Source organism: Leptosomus discolor, chromosome 8, assembly GCF_034619465.1.
Source record: "Leptosomus discolor isolate bLepDis1 chromosome 8, bLepDis1.hap2, whole genome shotgun sequence".
NCBI lineage: Eukaryota > Metazoa > Chordata > Aves > Leptosomiformes > Leptosomidae > Leptosomus > Leptosomus discolor.
Window position 1 is genome coordinate 36530053 of NC_141398.1, and position 17643 is coordinate 36547695.

Here is a 17643-nt window from a genome sequence, read left to right on the forward strand (position 1 = left end):
CCTTTTCAAATTATTTTCTCAATTGCTCTATTTCAAATCATTTTTATTACAGTCAATATACTCTGCAAAACCAGTGTTTTCTTATTTTTAAGGAACTTAGGGAAGTGTCCAGAGAAGGGCAATGAAGCTGGTGAAGGGTCTTCAGAACAGCTCTTATGAGGAGCAGCTGAGGGAACTGGGGTTGTTCATCCTGGAGAAGAGAAGGCTGAGAGGAGACCTTAGCGCTCTCTAAAACTACCTGAAAGGAGGTTGTAGTGAGGTGGGGGCTGGTCTCTTCTCCCAAGTAACAAGCAATAGGACGAGAGGAAATGGCTTCAAGTTGTGCAGGGGAGGTTTAGATTGGATATCAGGAAAAATTTCTCTACTGAAAGAGTGGTCAAACATTGGAGTGGTGGAGTTACCATCCCCGGAGGTGTTCAAAAAACATGTAGATGTGGCACTGTGGGACATGGTTTAGTGGGCGTGGTGGTGTTGGGTTGACAGTTGGACTTACGATCTCAAAGGTCTATTCCAACCTTAATGATTCTGTGATTCTATTCTATGACAAATACTCACTTCCTACAGAAGTATTCAAAAAAAAAAAAGCACATTTGTTTCAAGAAGTAATGCTCTGCCAGGCACCCTCCTTGACCCTGCTGACCAATCACATCTCCTGTTCTACACATTTGGCAGCTGGAAACCTGGTCTTCTCTCATTCTGTCCTTCCTACTTTCAGCTCACATTATTCTTAATCTCTCCAGCCTTGGCCACTGTTGAGATTCAACAGTTTTGAAAAAGGAACAGAGTATGTGAAAAGTCACGTAATGACACAGAAACACCAAGAAATACAAGTGAAGTGCTTTGCCTTGGCATTATTATTATCATCTCATTAGGTTACAGGAGTGCAAAAATCACCCCTTATGCATTATTAAGCATCTTGTTTGAATTCCTTTCAAATTTGATGAAACACCAACTGCCTTTCAGTGTAGTTTGGGTTATGTAACAAAAGCCTGTGCCAGTCTGAAGAATAATAGTAAAGAGGCAAGAACTTACTTGTAAAACTTAATCGTGGGCTCAACAGCCAGCATCACAAAAGGTGCCACAGTATAACACACGGCCAGTTGAGTGACAAGCCAAGTAACAACATCGTAGGCTATCTTGAGAGGCACTGACGAGAGGAAGTAATGTCTGCAATTGTTTCTTATCTGCAGGTCAGGGAAAAGTAAACATAAAATTACATAAATTCATTTCTTAGGCAAAGTCACGCGGACACATTGTAGTGTATGACTCTTCACTTAGTATTACAGAAAAGTTTATATATCAGGTAGAAAGCACTGAGAGTAGGAAGACAGAAGTGTATTGACTGGCACTTCCAAGATTCCACAGTCAACCAGCAGCAACCAGAGAAGTGTCCCCACTTTCCCCTGTCCTAATCATGGGAGCAGACTCTCATGCTGGATATGTGGCACAGTATCTTTGGGGAGGGGATTTGTTATGATTTGATCTTCCTCCCTCCTGATTTTGATTTATTACTGGTTATCAATGGTGAAACAAGTTACTTTAAATTAACAAATAGATGTTTATAGCTGCAAGTCTGTGCTGCTCCCTAGAGATTTTGGTTTAGCTTCAGATCTATGAAATCCTCATAAATGAGAGGCAAAGCACATGTTAAGACTGCATGGTCAGCACCATGCTCTAGCCATAGCAGTTAATACTGATGACTATTTAATTCACCTTTCAAATTGACCTAGTTATTTATCCACAGTCAAACTCTGAAAGACAACGGTGGTGCTTCCCAGCCCTGCACAACTGGCTGGTTCGGCCTGAAAGATCAGCGGGATAAATTTAACAACAGTGAGACATGAAACCTGTTCTTTCTTTGGTGATTCTACCCAAGATGAGGCCCATAAACACCAGTTTATGAGACCAGTTTACTGCATCAGTTGTATCCACATGAAGGAGTTCAAGTTTGGGCTAACGTTCAACCCATGACAGCTTCTTGTGAAGGACTGCACCCAGAGCTGATTACATGCCAGCATACAGGCAACACGACCTAGAAGGCTGGGCTCAAGCTTAACCTTGAATCCCAAGATAATCTGACTGCATGGGCATAGCCAGTGGCACTACTAGCTGTACGCTCGCAAGCAATGATTCCTCTGACAGTCAAGGCCTGCACTGCAGCATGTGCAGAACTGGTGCTGGTTACAGCTGCTGGGGGTACTTTATAATTAGCGTCAAAGAACATCAACACCACAAAGGCATGAAAGAGGGCTCACAGCAGGGACAAGCTGCTTGACTGTGCCAGGGGGTTCCCCGCAGTTGACAGCTAGATAGTATCTAGCACGGGCCTTAGAAGAGAACAACGAAAGGTACATACTGCTCTGGCTGTAAGTGTGATAAGGATTCCAGTGAGAAACGTAAAATAATATCCAGGATAGATACCATGCCACAGGGCCGACAGGATAAATGTTAAAGCCGTAGGGTACCAGGGAGCTCTGTCATAGCAAACGCTGCAAAGACAAAAAAAAAACCAAAAAACAAGAAGAGGCTGAATACAACTGAACAATGGACACTGCATTTCAAATCCTTCTCTATTTTTAAGGTCTTCTTCTGTTTTCTTCATGGTCTTACCTTGCCTCTGTCACAGATCAGGGCACGAGGCACTCTCCCTTCATTTAGATGGAGAGTTAGACGGAAAGAGGAAGCATGCTCTTATGCACTGAGTATCCAAAGAGCACCTGTACAAATATTCCCAGTGCTTACAGCATTTAAATAAATAACAGGGCAAAGGACAGGCAAGACTTCTCTTTCACCTTTATACCTCTATCTGGAATCACACACTACCCTTCAAAACTGTGATGGCAGATCAAAAGCGAGTTAAAGGACAAAGACACGTGATGCCACCCTTCTCTGGTGAAGGGAGGTATTTTTATGGCATTGTTATCTGACAGATGCTGTGAACGACAGGGAGTGTCATAAGCTACTGCAAAGCAGAGGATTCTGCTAAATTTAGCAGCCCAAAATCCTACTCCAAAGACACAAGCAAATGATACCAGTTCAAGAACACACCAACTGGTCTATTTGGATATCTGAGGTTTAACTGAAATGGTGTGTTCCAAAGCAACAAGTCAAGATAAGGCAGCTCTTATCAGGAACATCATTTGAATCATGAAAAATAGTAGACTCTGACTTTTAAGATGCATATAGTTAACAACAAAAATAGTCATGATAACCACAATAAATCTGTGCCTGCATTCTGGACACCACATCAACTGTATGCTGAGCTTTAATCATGCCAAAAAGTATAACAAGTAACAGGAGACAGCTCAATCTACAAAACTTGGAATTAGGCTAGTATTTATATACTTAACAGTCATAGGTTAAAATCAGATCCTCTTAGTGCTATAAGAAGTCTCTTCTCCATCTCCTAAGAAGGGATAATCCCAAGCAGGGCAGTCCCAAGCACAGACACAGGCTGGGTGATGAGTGGATCTAGAGCAACCCTGGGGAGAAGGACCTGGGGGTGCTGGTGGATGGAAAACTGAACATGACCCAGCAATGTGCACTCACATCCCAGAAGGCAAATCACATCCTGGGCTGCATCACGAGCAGCATGGTCAGCAGGTCGAGGGAGGGGATTCTTCCCCTCTGCTCTCATCTGGTGAGACCCCACCTGCAGTGCTACATGCAGCTCTGGGGCTCCCAACACACACACACAAGAAAGACATGGACCTGCTTGAGTGGGTCCAGAGGAGGCCACAAAGATGCTCAGGGGGCTGCAGCACCTCCCCTGTGAGGACAGGCTGAGAGAGTTCGGGTTGTTCAGCCTGGAGAAGAGAAGGCTCCAGGGAGACCTTATAGCAGCCTTCCAGTATTTAAAGGGGGCTACAGGAAAGGTGAAGAGGGACGCTTCATCAGGGTGGGTAGTGACAGGATGAGGGTTAACGGTTTCAAACTTAAAGAGGGGAGATTTAGATTAGATACTAGTAAGAAATTCATCACTGTGAGGGTGATGAGGCACTGGTACAGGTTGCCCAGAGCAGCTGTGGCTGCCCCCTCCCTGGCAGTGTTCAAGGCCAGGCTGGATGGGGCTTGGAGCAACCTGATCTAGTGAGAGGTGTCCCTGCCCATGGCAGGGGGTTGGAACTAGATGACCTTTGAGGTCCCTTCCAACCAAACCATTCCATGATACTATGATGACTCCCTGGCATCTTCTGGCAATTCCAAACCAGACTAAACTGAGGCTCTGAAGATTCTGACTTCCCTCCAGTTCTAACTGAACTGGATCCCAGTGACACAGCAAGGCCCACCTCCAGTAGTAATATGCATGGGAAATATAAAATAGCAAAGTGAAACATTACAGAATAACGGAGTTAAACGGCAGCCTAAAAGATGCCATCAGTTGCTATCACTTTTTATTACGGAAGATCTGAACAGTTCATTTATGGCTTTGATGCTCATATATAAAATGTGAGCATTTTACATTTGCAGCAATAAACCTTTACAGCACCAAATACCCTTGTATTCGACCAGCTGTTACAGACACAGGAAACAAAGAAAGACCAAGAAGCTATACATTTAAGAGATTCACCAGTCAGCATTTTTCCAGGCCATCTAGAGTTTTTCAGTCTCACGAGCACGTTACTGTTTCATGACTCTTACCGTTTTAGCCAGGCAGCTGTCTGAATGTTCCAGTTTCCAATGTACATTTTAAAACTTGTCGCAGTCTAAGAAAGAAGTTCACATGAAATGTTACCACTGAAACCCGTAAAGTAATACGTGCATTTTAAATTAGAGAGGAGATACATAGAAAATATTAACTCTAGTAGCTAACTGTTATGAAGACTGTGCCACAGTCCATCGTTACACTAATATGTTTTGGGGGAGACATTAACTAGGCTGATTGCTCACTGCTAACACTTGGCACTTGCTGTAAAATCTCACTTTGATATGTAAAATTAAATACAATGTTTGGTTACTTTTCAAATCACAGGAAATCTGAAAAGCTTTCTCATTTTAAATGTTTGGCCTTCCCTTCAGTTCATAAATAGCTTCATTTTTGGAAGTGATATCTTGCCACCCATTACACAGTCTGGACTTCCCTAGAGTGCTATTAAAACAAAGTTTTATAAAAACTAAAAGAAATGCATTATTTTTTGGAGAAGGAAGGAGGAAGACTGAATAACATGGACAAAAAATTTTAGGACTAAATTTAGAAGCCAATTCTCAGCTCACTGCCCAGCTTGAGAAACCAGAGTTGACTCAGGGTCCTGGGAGAACCACCTGTACCTCCTCACAGCACCAGTTCCCCCAGCTTTAGGGGCCTGCTGGACTCTGTTCAGCATCAGTTCCCCTAGTTCTGGTCAACTTCACCTCCGGTGGTTCCCCATCCCCGCTCCCCCTTGTTCTTCGCCTTCTGACAGAAACCTCCAAGGACCTCCTCACCAAGCAGGGACGTGATTCAGTGACACCAACACTGCATTCCTTTCCCATATTGGCTGAAGGCAAGGGCATACCGGAAAGATGGATTAAAGGCAAAGGTTTCCAAGGGGAACATGCAGATATTTTTGCAGCTCCACGCAGAATCCTGAAGGCTAGCACTCCATCCTCTGTGTTTAAGGAGTTTAAATAATTAGCAATTCCCAGTGCCATAGTGCCACATTTTAATTGCATTACTGCACCAAGAGAAGCCAAGAAAAATATAATTTCTCTTCCAACTGTCACTCGCTTTTGGCGTCCTTTAAGTTCCCCTGTTACATTACCAAGAGAGGAAGTAGTCATTGGCTGTCAAAATACGCATCCTGCCAAGGCTTTCAAGTCCCCCACATGCATTTAGCCCCGTCACTTTTTAATGCCCTCGCAGCTCCTACCATGTGCTTATCTTTACTATAGATCAGGTCATTTCTCAGCCACATTTAGCACTCAAGTTCCCAACTCTCAAGCAATTTTATATATGCAGTTAGCTATACCTGCCAAAAACGCACTGTACAATCACACTTAAACTTCGGCTCCTGGAATTGCTGGTGGTGCATTAAGGTGACAGTTCAAGGCTTACCCAAAGTAATGGTCTCTGTAGCCTCTCTTTTCCTAATTGCACACACGATCAAACCAATTAAGAGAACTCTGGTTTATACTCCTGGAAATAACTTCTCCAGCCTGATCTCTAATGCTCATGTGACCAGTAAAGGAAAAAAGGTTTTGAGGGGTCCTACACCCTGTACAGAGAGGAGCAAAGGCTCCCATTTCCTTAACTTGGTTTGACTAAAGAGCATTGCCTGCACTTCACTTGCCTCCAAGCAGTAACTGCCTCAGCTCATCAAGGTAGGAATCATCATGTCCTGCCCCAAAACTGAATCAGATATTGATTCAAGATCTCGGAGTGGCATCTGGCATGCTGCCGCCATCAAGGAGTATAAAGCATTTCTGGGTTGTGTATTTTTTACTGCTCAAGGAGAGATATGTACTCACAATTAAGGTAAAGAAAAGACAGAGAAAGGGTGTTGAGAAAGAGAGAATGAATAATGATACTTCCAGCTTAGGCATCTTTCAACGAAAAATTACAGGGGCTCTTTAACTTTTCAGAAGAGCTATTACAGCACATTCACTTAGTCACAGATCATTCAGTAATAAAGCAGTCAACTTGTTTTTATCTGCTTTTCCTTTTAAAATCATAACTACAGAATTACAGGGGGACGCTCCTCCTATTTCTAAAGAAAAGAAGCCTTTAGAAAGCAGTCTCACTCACATAAACATTTTCACATCCCACTGGCATTCACAAAACATTCTTCAGGGCAAAGAAATTACACTGGCCATCTTTTGCATTAGAGAAACAAACATAAATACCTTACAGAAGACTAATGGATGTTAAAAGCATACTGCAGTCACAAGAAACATGTGTGACAGACGTTTTGAGGAACGGTGTGGTTTGCTGGATGGAGCCCTAGGTCAGCAGCCATCTAAGCTGTACGTGGCCCTGCCAGTTCCCATTCAGGTTGCTCGGTTTGGACTGTTCTCTCTCCACCCCTTGCTTTTCTCTATTTACAAGACACTGCAGGCAACCAGCCCTTGCAAGTGTCCGTGCAACACCTACTTGCAGTGACCTCTTTCCCTACCACGACCCATCTCAACTGGGTTACAGAAGTTACAAAAGACTGTTAGAAGTAAATAAACAGAATACACCACAGATGGTGGAGAATCATAGCTGCGAGCATTTTATTGACCCGCTGAACCACAATCTACAGTAATTGACTGCTCATTTATTAAACACCTGATTAATCATTTATTATCCTTCTATAAACTATTTAGCAATGCAACCTGAATACAGAGCACGACGAAGGCTGCATGGCAGATGCTTCTTATCTGCCCAACAGATAAAATACAAAATCTCTCCATGTTACAGAGGGGCAGTTTGGTGTCACGGACTTATTTTCCTTCTCCCCATTATCATGCCCATTTCTCTACAATTATGCCAATGCAGCCACTCCTTTAACTCACCTCAATATTCCAGATATTTAAATTGGACAACAGGTCCCAGCGGAAAGTGCCCCTCTCATCAACTCCACTGAAGCCATAGCCAGCTGCGTTGTTGACTGCATCTGCTGCAATGTCAAAGCAAAACAGGTCAAATCAGACTGCTGGAGGAGCTGTTTGCTTAGAAGTCAGTATGGCACCAACTACACATTCAAGCCAACTTTGTAGCAATTAGCATCCTCTCTTTCAAAGAGAAGCAAGCTTCCTCTTGGCAAAGCGGCAATGCTATAAGGCAATAGAAGAGTCATTTCCTAAAGAGAAAAGACTAGCTACTCCTCGGGCAGAAGAAATAAAATAATAAAATAAAAACAAAACAGCAATGGATAGAAACCACTTTTCCTATTATTTTGCTTTTATTATCCATCTGAGATAGATATACAAGAGTTGCCACAAAACGAACCAGCATTTTCCTCAAAAGGGTACCTGGATGTCACAACATTTTCCAGAATTCAGAGAAACTGTTGTGTCTCAAAGACACATTTACCATTCTCATTAAGGGTTCCAACATAGTTGTTTTAATTAAGACTTTAATTCATACTTCCACAGACAAAGGCTTTTGCTAATCCTGTTGCTCAGCGCCTCCCTAAGTACCCCACCATCTCTATAAATCAAATATTGAGTAACTTCAATTTCAGACTTAACTACTTTAAGTGCAAATAAAAGCTTGGGTAACAGTAGGTATTTCACCTGCTGCACTCTTGCTCTTTCCCAGGGTGACGATCAGCTACCTCCCCTCTCAGCCTTGCCTGGGGGTGATCTCATCACTGGGTCTCAAGATTCTGGTTTTAACGTGCCCCTGCCAGAAACCCTCTCTCACTGTACTAAGAAAACAGGAGGGACTCATTACCTCTGGATCATTAGGTGCAGCCAATGCCAAGGATTATTGGAAGAAAAAGGAAAATGAAAATACATGTAAGGCTGTTCCTTCTAGATCATCTACAAAACACAAGCCTGGTTAACTTCTGCTTTTGAAGGTCAGCATTTCTTTTCCAAGAATGAAAATGGATTTTGCTTTGTAAGTGCTATGAATACAAGCACAAGCTCATGGAGGAATCCCAAAGCACAAAATCAGGGAGAGAACCTAATTAAAAGCAACAAGAGTAACAATAAATGAATAAATAAATGAGCCACCTTCTCTAACCCGAAACTTTCAATTTTCCACTTTACTAAAAAAGCTAGATTTTACTGATGGAAAGAAAGGTCTCCAAGTTTTTAATTCCGTTCTTGCTAAAAAAAAACCCAAACCAAAAACACCCAACAACCCTGTCTGAAATGATATTTCCCTTACAGCCTGCCAGCGTCTAGCTATGAGACCAGTGACAAGCTCCGAGGCCCATAGGACCCTGTCCAACCGCAGAGACTGGAGCTGCGTGTAACTGTCACCCCAGAGCAGAGGGACTCCTGGATTTGCTCCTCCTTGCTGCTCCAAGGGTGGCAGGGACCGCTTAGTGTTTCTTTGCCAAAAGCAAGAAACCAGAAATTCAGGAACATGATAATACAGCAGACCTGTCAGCCTCTCGCTTCCGCAGCTGCTGTCTGCAGAGCAAGGTGTGAAGCGCAGAAGAATCGCAATTGTCCACCCTTGAACTGCTCACACCAGTCCAACCTCCACAAAACCCACGGAGGTTTCCCTGCTGACTTGAACAGCTCTGGTGCTCAGTCCCAAACTGGTTTCACCAACAGTTCTGAGTTAGGTTTGCAGCCGCGTTCCCATGACTATTGCTAATGCAGCGAGAAGCCGAATTTTCCATCTTTCCATGGATCTGGAGGAATTGAGCAGCATGGCTCTCACACAATAGCATGGATGTCCTTTTCTGAGGACAGGAAGCGCTTTTCAGGGCGGTTTCAGCAGGCACTTTTGTAATGCCCTGGGCCATGCCACTGGGAGCTAAACTGCCAAAGGATAAAGTGTCTGCTGTTCTGCTGCCTCGATTTGCAATATGAATAAGAGGCCTCACCCTCCAGTATGCAATGCATGCTTTTCCCGAGCCCCCTCATTTGTAAGATATTTCCACAGCCTCTATGGTTCAGTCATGTCAGAAATCCAAGTTTAGTTTATCTCTTTGATAATGGACTTTCTGTTAACTATAATGCCTAAAAACTAGAGGCAACAATTTAACATTGGATCCCACAAAATTAAGTTTCTGAGCAAGCAATTCTTTATCCCAAAGCCTTTCCCATCCCACACATGCCAGTCCTGGCTGTCTTCCCTCAGTCTTTCAGTTTTATTCCCATCAGCTTAATCACAGCCTCACAATGAGTTTCCCTGTCTCCCTCCATCTCAGTGACACTCTTCGCAGTTTCAGGTGTACGCACTGCTGGCTGGGCTTTCAGGATCTCCCCTACACACAAAGTCGTGTAATACCAGGAGAAAAAAAAAAAAAAAAAAAAAAAAAAAATCAGTCTCAATTTTCAGCCTGGCCTAGAAGGATTTCACTGATCACACACAGATGGGAAAGGTGACTTCTAAAAAGAAGAAGGTAAAATTCAGAGAAATCATTTTGACCACCAGTCTAGCTGGCTCCCAATAAAAGAAATTTGCTTCTCTCTATAATGAGCCCTCTTCCTCCCATTCTCCTTTTCCTTGCGAGATTCTTGGGTCCTTCCCATCAGCTCCTTCGTTCCCCACCTTCGCCACAGTTCTCCAATCCTTCCTCTTGACCGCTCAAAGCTAACACATGTACAGGGTCACAGAGTGCCTTAGAAGCAAAGCCTAACTCCAGCCCTGCAACAAGCACTACAGCTTTCTAATACAGATGCATGCGCTAAAGATGTCCCTAAAGGGAGAGAGGTCTGCTTGCACTGTAACATTCTTGTAAAGCCTGAGCCAGTGTGACAAATTTTAACCTCCCAACCTCACTAATATAAGTGACAAATTACAAACAAAGCATAGAAATCAAGGTTTAGAGGAGGCAAACTTTGTTTTTACCTAAGAATTCCTTTCAAAATTATTTTGGTACAAAGTTTTAAGTGACAGGAAATTGTTACATTGACTTTACTGGCAAGAAGCTGAAAAGCAAATTTGGTTCCAGAGGCAGGGGATGTCAGCCAAGCTAGAAGAGGTTTTATGCACATTTTTCAAAACTTTTTGACAGTGGGGTCCACTGCCTAGAGAAACATGTATACATCTCCCAAGGGAACTACAGGCCTACGGACTAATTTATTCCCCCACCCTCCAAAGTTTCAGACCCCCTCCCTCATTTGTGAACCGATTGGTTACCTACAATAATAAGTGATGTAGCCAGACTTACCTAACGTCCATGCAAAGTAATACTTTGGTTTTGCTGCCTGTGTTACAACATACAGGTAACCAAGTCTTGACAAGAAGGGCGTTTTATCAAGAAATTCATTATCAACAATATATGCCATGGGAAAGTTCTTGGTAAATGTCAAGAATAAAATGAGAGATACTACTGTGACACACAGCTTGTACATCACTGCTCCCTAAAAAGCACAAACAACAATGAAACATTCATTAGAAACATTTGCTTAAGGGAAAAAAGAACGGCAGTACTCATGACATACAAAAACATTCATTAGAAACTTCAAGAACCAATAAATTTCACAGCGAAATTTGATAATTAATTTAGAAGAGGGAACAAAGAAAAGGCCACAGTCAAAGCTTTGGTTTAATTTGTTTTGCTGAACTACCTACAGATAGGTACAAAGGACAATTAGAAGTCAAAATTTGTGATGAACTTCACAAGAGACTCCTACATAAGTTAGTGAAGGTCCTAAAATAAGAAAGTAAATAAACAAAAAACCAAACCCTACAGTGCAAAGGAGAAATCTTCCCCATATGGACTGTCATCTCCTGAAACTAAAGACTGCATTCTTCCTGGAAGCCAAAACTATTGGTATTCAGCCCAACAGTAGGTCTTATTGCCCAGCTACCATCCAGAGGTCTTGCTAAAAATCACTTGTCCAAGAAGTGCACATCTTATACAGCATGCATACCTCCCCATGATACAGGGTATCTGCTACCATACTGTTTTCTGTTACCACTCTCTGGCTTTCTATATACTAATATTATTGACAATTATGTCAGTAGTTCGAAGCTTGATTTCAAACACGTATCAGGAGTAAACTCTCCTTGATAGTGTCCTGGTTTTGGCTGTGATAAGAGTTAATTTTCTTCCTAGTATCTGGTACAGTGTTATGCTTTGGATTTAGTATGAGAGTAATGTTGATAACACACTGATGTTTTTAGTTGTTGCTAAGTAGTGTTTATAGAGAGTCAAGGAATTTTCAGCTTCTCATGCCCTGCCAGCGAGAAGGCTGGAGGGGCACAAGAAGCTGGAAGGGGACATAGCCAGGACAGCTGAGTCAAACTGGCCAAAGGGATATTCCACACCATATGACATCATGCGCAGTATATAAACTGGGAGGAAAGCTGGCCAGAATGGCTGCTCAGGAACTGACTGGGCATCAGTCAGCAGGTGATGAGCAACTGCATTGTGTATCACTTGTCCTTCCTGGGTTTTGTGTTACTCTCTTTTTGTTATCTTCCTCATCATTACTATTATTATATTTTATTTTTATTTCAATTATTAAACTGTTCTTATCTCAACCCATGAGTTTTACATGGTTTTGATTCTCTTCCCTATCCCATAGGCAGGGGGGAGGAGTGAGCAAGTGTCTGCCTGGGCCTAGATCTCGACATATAGTCATAATTAAAAAGGTAAATCTGGCACTTGGGTACCATGTAAAAAATGACTCATGTTCTCAAAAGACTAATAACTGTGCAACATACTATTGCAACAAGAATGCATTTTTTTGATCCCAAGTACTCTTTTTAGATCTTCTTCATACATGCCAGATTAAATTAAAGTGGGATGATGGTAATGCAAATTTCAGTATTCTCTACTGATTTGCATCTAACGCAACACGGGCCTTATTCTGACCTCAGTCAGACTAATGTAAGCCAGAATTAACACCACTGAAGTCAGCAGAAGTATAACTGTGTGCAAGAGGAATCAGGTATGTATAGCCACATGCTCAATTTCAGAGGAGACATTCTGCACACATTCACAAAGAGACACATTCAGTGTCACCTTAAGGTAAGAGAGGAATCTGGTTCTCATGTTATGCTATCTTGCCTTACAAGAAGTTCACTTTCTAAAAAGGTCTTAAATAATATTAAAAAAAAAGTTAAAATAAAATTAGTGTTAATTGTATGTGAAAAATTATCTCCAAGTCATCTTAAAGTGTGAGATTCTCTTGCAAAGCACCTGGACAACTTACAGTTTCTGATTAGCCATGATTCATGCACTTTAACATCTCCTGCACTACGGACGAGATTTGACTTTTTTTTTTTTTTTTGACATTTCCTCTTCTGTTTGGAGCTGAACTGCAATTCGTCATTGTCAGAACCTGCAGACCGTACCCATCGCTGCACAAAGGACACCCAGTAACCAATAATGACCCGTTTTGCAGGCCGAATGCATTTAGGGAATTGAAGAGGAAGACACCAGCCCCTTCACCCCTGACCCTGGGATAAAAACAGCAGCCACTTCACAGAAAAAAAACACTGTAATTTTACTGGGAAGATAATCCAAAATGGTTTTTCTTCTTAGTTTTTAATTACGAGAATCATGGACAAACCTGTACTCTCCTGCCCTTTGCAATAAATCTTTGTCATTTTAAAACTTACAGTTGGAGAAGGATCAGGAAGTCTGTCATAACCCTTCTGCTTCCAGTTCACTTCTAATAGTTTCATATGCACATGCCTCCCTTCAATGAAGGCTATATAATCCTTGTAATTGCTGCAAGGCCCAGCTATGATGCTCATAAAATTGAGGAGATAGCTTAAATACTCCAGTAAAGAAGGTCTTGTCCTGTGAAAATCATCCGCATGCCACAAAATGGAAAACAAAACAAAACAAAACAAGGTAAAACACAGAAAAGACTTTGATGAATGCTTTTTCTTGTTCTGTCTGCCTCAGTCCCCAGCTCCCTCCTACCACCTTCCCCCACTGAAAGCTCACTAGATCTGCTTTGGAGAAGATGAAGCACAGCCTCTCTTATATCCCAGCGACGTCTGGCAGATGGCAGTCAGAACAAATGTAATTGGAAGTGCTTAAGCTACAGGTGAATGAATGCTACTGATTTGAAAAGTTATCTTATTACTAGAAACATTTTCGTTAAAAACAGTCATGAATTTAATATCCACTCTCAATCAAGTTGACCTGTGCATTTTGACAAGGCCAGCATTACCAGGAGTGAGAAGCTGGTAACTTGTTTTTGAACATCTGTCCGGTATGTCAGGGACAAGTAATGGCTGGCAGACCACAAGCAGAGCCACGCTGGTGTGACCAAGCTGTGCAATGCAGTACCTTGCCTTGTTATGCAAACCACAGGGTGGGGAGCATTAAAGACCAGGACTCTCAGGCCTGAGAGGAGCTCTCACCCACCCTTCAGTTCAGCCTTTTGAAAAATGGTAAGTGTGATGCAAGACACAGAGGAAGAGAACGAAGAGGCACTCTGTCCTGCTGTGCAAATAAAGGAAGTAATTGCCTGTATTGCATCATGAACAGGAAAAGGAATTAAGAGGAAAAAAACACATAAATCAAAAGACAGCTGAAGATGAAAGTCAAAGACAAGTCCATCGTGTTTGTTATTTCCATTTTGCAAGTGCATAGCCCACAGGTTCCTTGAGGTGTTTTACATTAGAAGTAAAATGAAGTAAATCCAATGTCATTGCTACAGGTCAGTAGGATGGAAAAGAAAGATGCACAAGGCCTCTTACTGCTAGTGTAACTTGTAACTTGTTGGGCTTGCTTTATTTAGGTGGCAGAAAACACCAACATCTAAATTCTGCCCCGAGATACAGTGCTCTCCACGAATGTGCTAACAATCACCATCCAAGTAAACGAGGAGTCCCCAGATGAGAACAGAAACTAGGGCACAGTGCCTCAGGCCTTTCCTGTCCAAGACACAGATGGACACCAAAACCCACTTAAAATTCTTTCAGACCAAAACATAAATTTCTAGCAGAAAAACTAAGCAACAGAAACAGTTGCTATTGCCTACTTTATTCTGAAGCAGAATTAGTTTGAACAAACAATTAGCTTAGCCAAGATTTTCTGCATTCACTCTGCTAGTTACTGTAGATGTTAGCACCTGAATGATACGTTCTCTGGTGAAAGTATGTCACAGAAAGACACAGCAAACAATTTGGGGTAAGGTTCATCTTTCTGTTCTGCAAAATCAAGTCTGTGATCTGGGTTTCTGAATTCTTTGGTAAGATTAAAAATAAAGTCATTAGTTTCCACTTAGATTCCACACATGGGTGGGTGGAGAGACATGAGCAATGCACAAAAGAATGTACAGAGGATGAGTGAGAAACAAACAGACCAAGAACAGGATGGAAGACCAAAGGCTATATTACCAAAGGGGATTTAAAACTCTTCAGTTATGACTTGTCTGCCACCAACACTTGATCTATTGGCATGTACTTTTATATTATAAGCTCATCTACAAGTATGAGAATTTGACTAGAATTAATCATACAGTCACAAGGGCCCAGTGCAGTTAAACATTATGCTGTGAGCTTTAAAAATAGACACAAAGCTATGGGTCACAGCAGAAGTTATATGAGTTTCTCTACAGGATTTTTGCTTTTCAAGAAATTACTCCCTTCTTACTTTTAGAAGCTCATAGGCAGATTTTCTGATGGCTGAATCTTCTGCCTTGGAAATGAAGGAAATCATTTCCTTAGCCTTAAACAAACACTTCATGGTGAAATGTAGGTACGGTTCTAAGACTAATTTGTAACACTAATTCTTCCTAAAAAAAGGCATCAAATGTATGATCAACATGCTATGTCCCTCTGAAAAATGAGAAGACTAGTCACATAATGTGAAGGACCAGGAGTATTAACGTTATGGACGGAGACAGGAAAAATAAAATTTCAGTGTCCAAAAATTATGGCAAAGAAAAGCAGTAATTTAAGTGTCAGAGTCAAACCAAAATGGATTTTTACTATGCAGTGGTTTGCTGACAGAGGAGGAGTATTCTACTCGGAAAATAACATATCACAGACAGGATGAAGACAACAGCCAGAAAGTCCATATAGTTCAGTCTTAGCCTGAATATCAAAGAGCTGATTTGGCCAAGACCAGTTTTGGTGCATGTGGAATATGTAAGTCAATGAGATGTTGCCAAGTACCTCAGTGCTTTACTGACCAGCACAGAGTGATAAAGGCCAAAGTCCTGGATTGCAGAAATAAAAAATGTAGCAGAGGAGCTATGTTTGTGTAAGGAGGGCACTGACAGCAACGTTATAAACCCAAAACTGCTCAAGCAAACAGAAAAAGCATGTAGGACTTCGGACTTATCACGGACCTGGAAGAAGCAGGGAACATTTTCATGACTGGGCCACTAAGTTGGTCCTGACATTGCAAAGGAAAATAAAACAAAATCCAAACCAAACCTGAACCCTAAACTTCTTTGGATGAAATTAAACACAAATCACTAGGGGAATTAAATTCTTACTTTACAGCAAGCCGATTCTGCTCAGCCGTGAGCTCCTCAGCTTGACGTCCTATTCCTAGAGAGAAAGAAAAGTCACATTAGATCTTTCTGAAAGCCAAGCCGTGAAAGCTATCCCCAAAGCCTTACGTTTCCATCCCACAGTAACTTTCTAAAGCCATAGGCTTCAATATTTCTTTGTCACAGGCAGCTGTAATACAGCTCAATTCCTAACTTTTGGATCAGGTATATTCATGTTCTACCCTACCTCTTTACCCAGTTCCTTACCTCATTCCCCTTTTCTCACCCTTGCTACACTTTCATGAAGAGCAGCCATGGTATTCGCACACATACAATGCAACTCGCAATGCCACCAACTGGCAGCAACCCCCAGCAGACCCTGCTAATAGTCCTGGGCTGGAAAGACCTCTGTTACCAGAAGCTGCTGGCTCATTTAAGCACAAGCCTCCCGCTGGCTCCTTGGTGAGAAATGGAGCATTTCACAGCAGGAGGAGTGAGCAATGGAAGAGAAATGGGCTCTCAGGGAACAGGACCTCCACTGGTGTGAACGAGCAGCCTGGCTGACTGCTAGAGCAAGCCTAAACACACACATCAGTAATAATCTGGAATTGTACAAGGCTCAGACTGGAAGGGTGACCTCCTGCTGAGTACACAAGACCTTTGGGGCCAGAGGTAGAGCACAGACTCATTGTCCCAGGAAAATTATGGAAAAATCTTGTACCATGGCCAGTATGTAAACAGATGTTGCTCATAGCAAGTATCTCAAAACCTTCACTCTGAAGCTTTAGCTGCACATACTGTGAGGAATCCCACTGGCTTCAGCAGAACAACTCACCACAGGATGAGTCACAGCCCTTGATGCTAAGTATGCATGTATACAGCTCCACAAGATCAGGGGCTTGGCATCAATTAACACTACTGTACTGGCCATCATTACCAATACACACACAAGACCCATTTCCTAAAAAGACTGCTGATAAGCTGCTTATTTCCATTCTCTCTCCACTATTTCAGTTTGTGGATACTGGGAGGGTGTCTGTTCTAGGGAAACAACTAAGCACTTACTTACTTAAAGGGCTTCATATCTTGTTTCTCTGTTTCCATTCATGGGCAGCTCCATTAAATTTTTACAAACAGAAATCTGTCACTGGTGCTTGAATCACAAGCTGCCTCTATTTGATCAACTGCTCCATATATGGACGTTCAAAATGTAAGAAGCCTTTTCCACCATCATTAATCTGTAGGATTTCTGGTCTGCTTAAAATGCTCCTGCCTCCGCTGTTATCTTTTCTTTTCTGTCTGTTTGTTTACCATCAATATTCCAGGTGTGCACCTAGGCTGCATACCCCTGTGGCATGCAGCGATACCTAGGCCGGCTAGCATAAATAACAGAAGCAGAGAAGCCCCAGCAACACAAAAGTCAACAAGGTCAATCAGTCGAGCTTCAAGCTGCACCCATTACAGCCAGCTAAAACCATTAGACCCACTTGTGTAAACTTGGCTGGCGAACAATGCCAGACCCTGCAGTCTGTGGTGTGGCCATCACCTAAACCCTAGATCATAACAACTCTACAGCAAACTACTTAGTCAGCCACCCACAGCTTATAATGCAACGGGCCTCAGACCACCAGAAATTCACAC

The 17643-nt window shown here is 42.3% G+C and overlaps 1 protein-coding gene across 1 annotated transcript in view; it reads right to left on the bottom strand.

Moving 5' to 3' along the window:
* Window positions 1–17643, bottom strand: part of MBOAT1 (membrane bound glycerophospholipid O-acyltransferase 1) — a 60851-nt gene that overhangs the window by 1487 nt on the left and 41721 nt on the right. The window contains exons 6-12 of the mRNA XM_086469107.1: window positions 16006–16060; window positions 13163–13346; window positions 10761–10953; window positions 7474–7577; window positions 4642–4706; window positions 2357–2489; window positions 1033–1184 (exon numbers count right to left, since the gene is read on the bottom strand). Coding sequence (XP_086325233.1) covers window positions 1033–1184; window positions 2357–2489; window positions 4642–4706; window positions 7474–7577; window positions 10761–10953; window positions 13163–13346; window positions 16006–16060 — 886 coding nt within the window. The remainder of the gene's footprint in view (window positions 1–1032; window positions 1185–2356; window positions 2490–4641; window positions 4707–7473; window positions 7578–10760; window positions 10954–13162; window positions 13347–16005; window positions 16061–17643) is intronic.